General features: G+C 35.6%; 1 protein-coding gene across 1 annotated transcript; it reads right to left on the bottom strand.

Moving 5' to 3' along the window:
• Positions 1-444: 444 nt before the first annotated feature.
• Positions 445-1,907, bottom strand: LOC106364696 (probable WRKY transcription factor 65). The gene is made up of 2 exons (XM_013804220.3): positions 1,424-1,907; positions 445-1,319 (listed from the first exon to the last, which is right to left on the bottom strand). The coding sequence occupies exons 1-2, from the start codon at positions 1,546-1,548 to the stop codon at positions 656-658; spliced, it is 789 nt and encodes a 262-aa protein (XP_013659674.1). The 5' UTR covers positions 1,549-1,907; the 3' UTR covers positions 445-655.
• Between the last annotated feature and the right edge of the window lie 650 nt (positions 1,908-2,557).

Raw genomic sequence — 2,557 nt, forward strand, 5'->3', positions numbered from 1 at the left:
AAAATGCACACCATTATCTTCCTCTACGTAGACTACTACCCTTAAATATACATACTACAAAATTATGTAGAGGAGGTTGGACTGCCGCAATTTTCTAAAATAAAAAAAAACATCTAAAGTCAGAACTACAGTTAATGTGAACACATAAAAGCTCTATTATACAGACTTTAATAATATACTAGTAATTACAGAGAGTTTGGCAGGCAAAGTAACGTGAATCATATCACAACTAATCAATTCTTTTGTTCAGCTGTGCTATTATTATTCTTCGCGTAAAGTTTATTAAAATCACGTACGTAATCATGTACCAACAACTCTTAAGTTTCAAGATGAAGTTCCGAAAAATATGTTTGTTTTAATCTCTCTACTATGATATCAAATTTATTAGCATTTTCGATCTCGTTAAATGGTATCTCATGATCTAAGTACGTAAAATCATATAAATAGAGAAAAATACAATATTCAAAGAGTAGAGTGGAAATTACAAAATCGAATCATACTTTTTTTTTAATGAAAAGTGTATATAGAGACTAGAGACAGTCTTATGATGAGTTATTGTTTACCGTTGAGAAACTTAAATAAACAACAAAAACCGCCGTGCGTACAACGCTTCCCATGTGAGCAACGATAATATCCAATAAAATACCAACACGTGTCAAAAGATCTCCACTTGTGACCCTACTAACCTACTCCGGTGACTAAACACCGCCGAACACTCCGGTAACTCGCCGAGATCGGCAAACAAAGACTCATCCTCCTCTCCCATTGGGAAAAACACGGCCACGTCATCTGGCGTCGCCGAGACAGCTGTCTTTTTCTCTGCTGAAAATATCGGACTCTCAAGAATGGTCGAAGATGTGGTCTCCATCTCACTAAACCAAGCAAACTCATCAATGACGCAAGATGGTACCGTTTGAACCTCTCTCCCAAGAACCATAAACTTATTATTATTATCCTCCTCCTCCTCCTCCTGCTCCACCTCGGGTAGTACTTCTGGTTCGGGTTTGGGCTCGGGTTTAGGTTTGGATCCATTTCTAGAAGAGGAAGCGAGAGGCCAAGGATGGTTATGCTCAGAGGTGTAAGTGATGAGAATCATCGTCGGATCGTCTCTGCTTCTCTCGACTTGCTTCCTTGCTGGACAACCTTTTGTGCTACTACAACGGTAATAACCTCTAGGGTAAGGAGATCCCTTAATGGGCTTTTGGCCGTACTTACGCCAAGACCACGAATCTGACGGTGGAGTTGTGTCGCCTTTGTGCCGAGAACCCTCTATTTCTTTCATCGGTATGTTCACTACTCTCTTCTCTATGGATCTCTTACTGTAGTTAATTAACAAGTACATCAATATATGAATCATACTTAATGCTAAGCTTTTGCATCAAATTATTTGTAATTTGAATCAAAGATGTGTATATTGATTTACCTTCGTTTATGTGATTGAGAAGAGATGGTAGCGTTGAAGGTTAGAGAATTTGGTGATTCGGGTCCTGTTTCTTGACTGCTTTCGTGATCATTGTAGCTTCTCGCCATATCTAGACCTCGCTTCATGTTTATATTTTCTATATACTATATAGTTCTATATTTACAAGTAGTTAAAAGAGGAAAGAAGTGGCGGTCAATGATATCGACCAAGAATCAGATATTTCGTTGATCTTGGTCGCTTTTGAAAAGATCTGAGTTGCAGAAGGAAGAAGAGGAGTAGAAGTAGAGAGAGATAAGAGAAGGTGGAGACGAAGAGGGGTTGTGTATGAAAGAGGACGTGCGAGCATATGTCAAGTTAATAGTACTTGTTATTTTAATAATAATAATACTTTATATCCCTAACATTGAGAGATGGACCCCGATCGATTGTTATTTTAACAGCTAATAATTTGACTATAAGGCGATGGTTACATATGATCACACCCTTTGTTTATGATATATAATAGTTTTATTAAGTGTTCTCAACTTTGAAGATGGGGTTAGGTATATTATTAGTTTACACTTGTTTTGTTTATTTTTTGTCTTTATTCACCAATGTTCAAAACCTTCTCTACAATGTATTCAAATGATTGGAAGATGATTAGGTTCATTGGGTGGTGTAGTGTGTGAACAAGCAAATGGGAACGTATATGATCAAACCCTTCGTTTCAAGATTTGTTTTGGTTCTAAAGTTTATCTCTATCTTTTTCAAGAACTTTTCCATTCATAAAAAGTGTATTAGTGTCGCTTGCATGAAAATCAGATTAGGTCTTATATATGCAAATTAAACTCCAGTTCAAGTTTTATGCCAAATTTAATTCAGTTTTTAATATATTTGTCAATATGTAATACTAATGTACATCTTATTCATCGTATTTGTCAATTTGAATAGGTTATAGCTCTTGATTTCTCAGCTATTGAATCTAGATACAACTTTTATGATCATCTTAACATGGTACTATATATATGCTTGCTATGTATATTGCTTGTTTAATTTAGATTATTAGCTATAACATTTTATCGCTGTATATATCATGTATATATGAGTATTGAAAAGGGACATTATACCACTGTTAAAAGAGCTGCCACTTATCTA

The sequence above is a fragment of the Brassica napus genome, chromosome A9, assembly GCF_020379485.1.
Source record: "Brassica napus cultivar Da-Ae chromosome A9, Da-Ae, whole genome shotgun sequence".
NCBI lineage: Eukaryota > Viridiplantae > Streptophyta > Magnoliopsida > Brassicales > Brassicaceae > Brassica > Brassica napus.

Bases quoted from the DNA above. Each gene is read 5' to 3' on its own strand.
- LOC106364696 (XM_013804220.3), bottom strand. From the start codon at position 1,548: ATGAAGCGAGGTCTAGATATGGCGAGAAGCTACAATGATCACGAAAGC. The intron at 1,320-1,423 runs GTAAATCAATAT...AATTAACTACAG, and splicing joins TCTCAATCACATAAACGAAG to TAAGAGATCCATAGAGAAGA.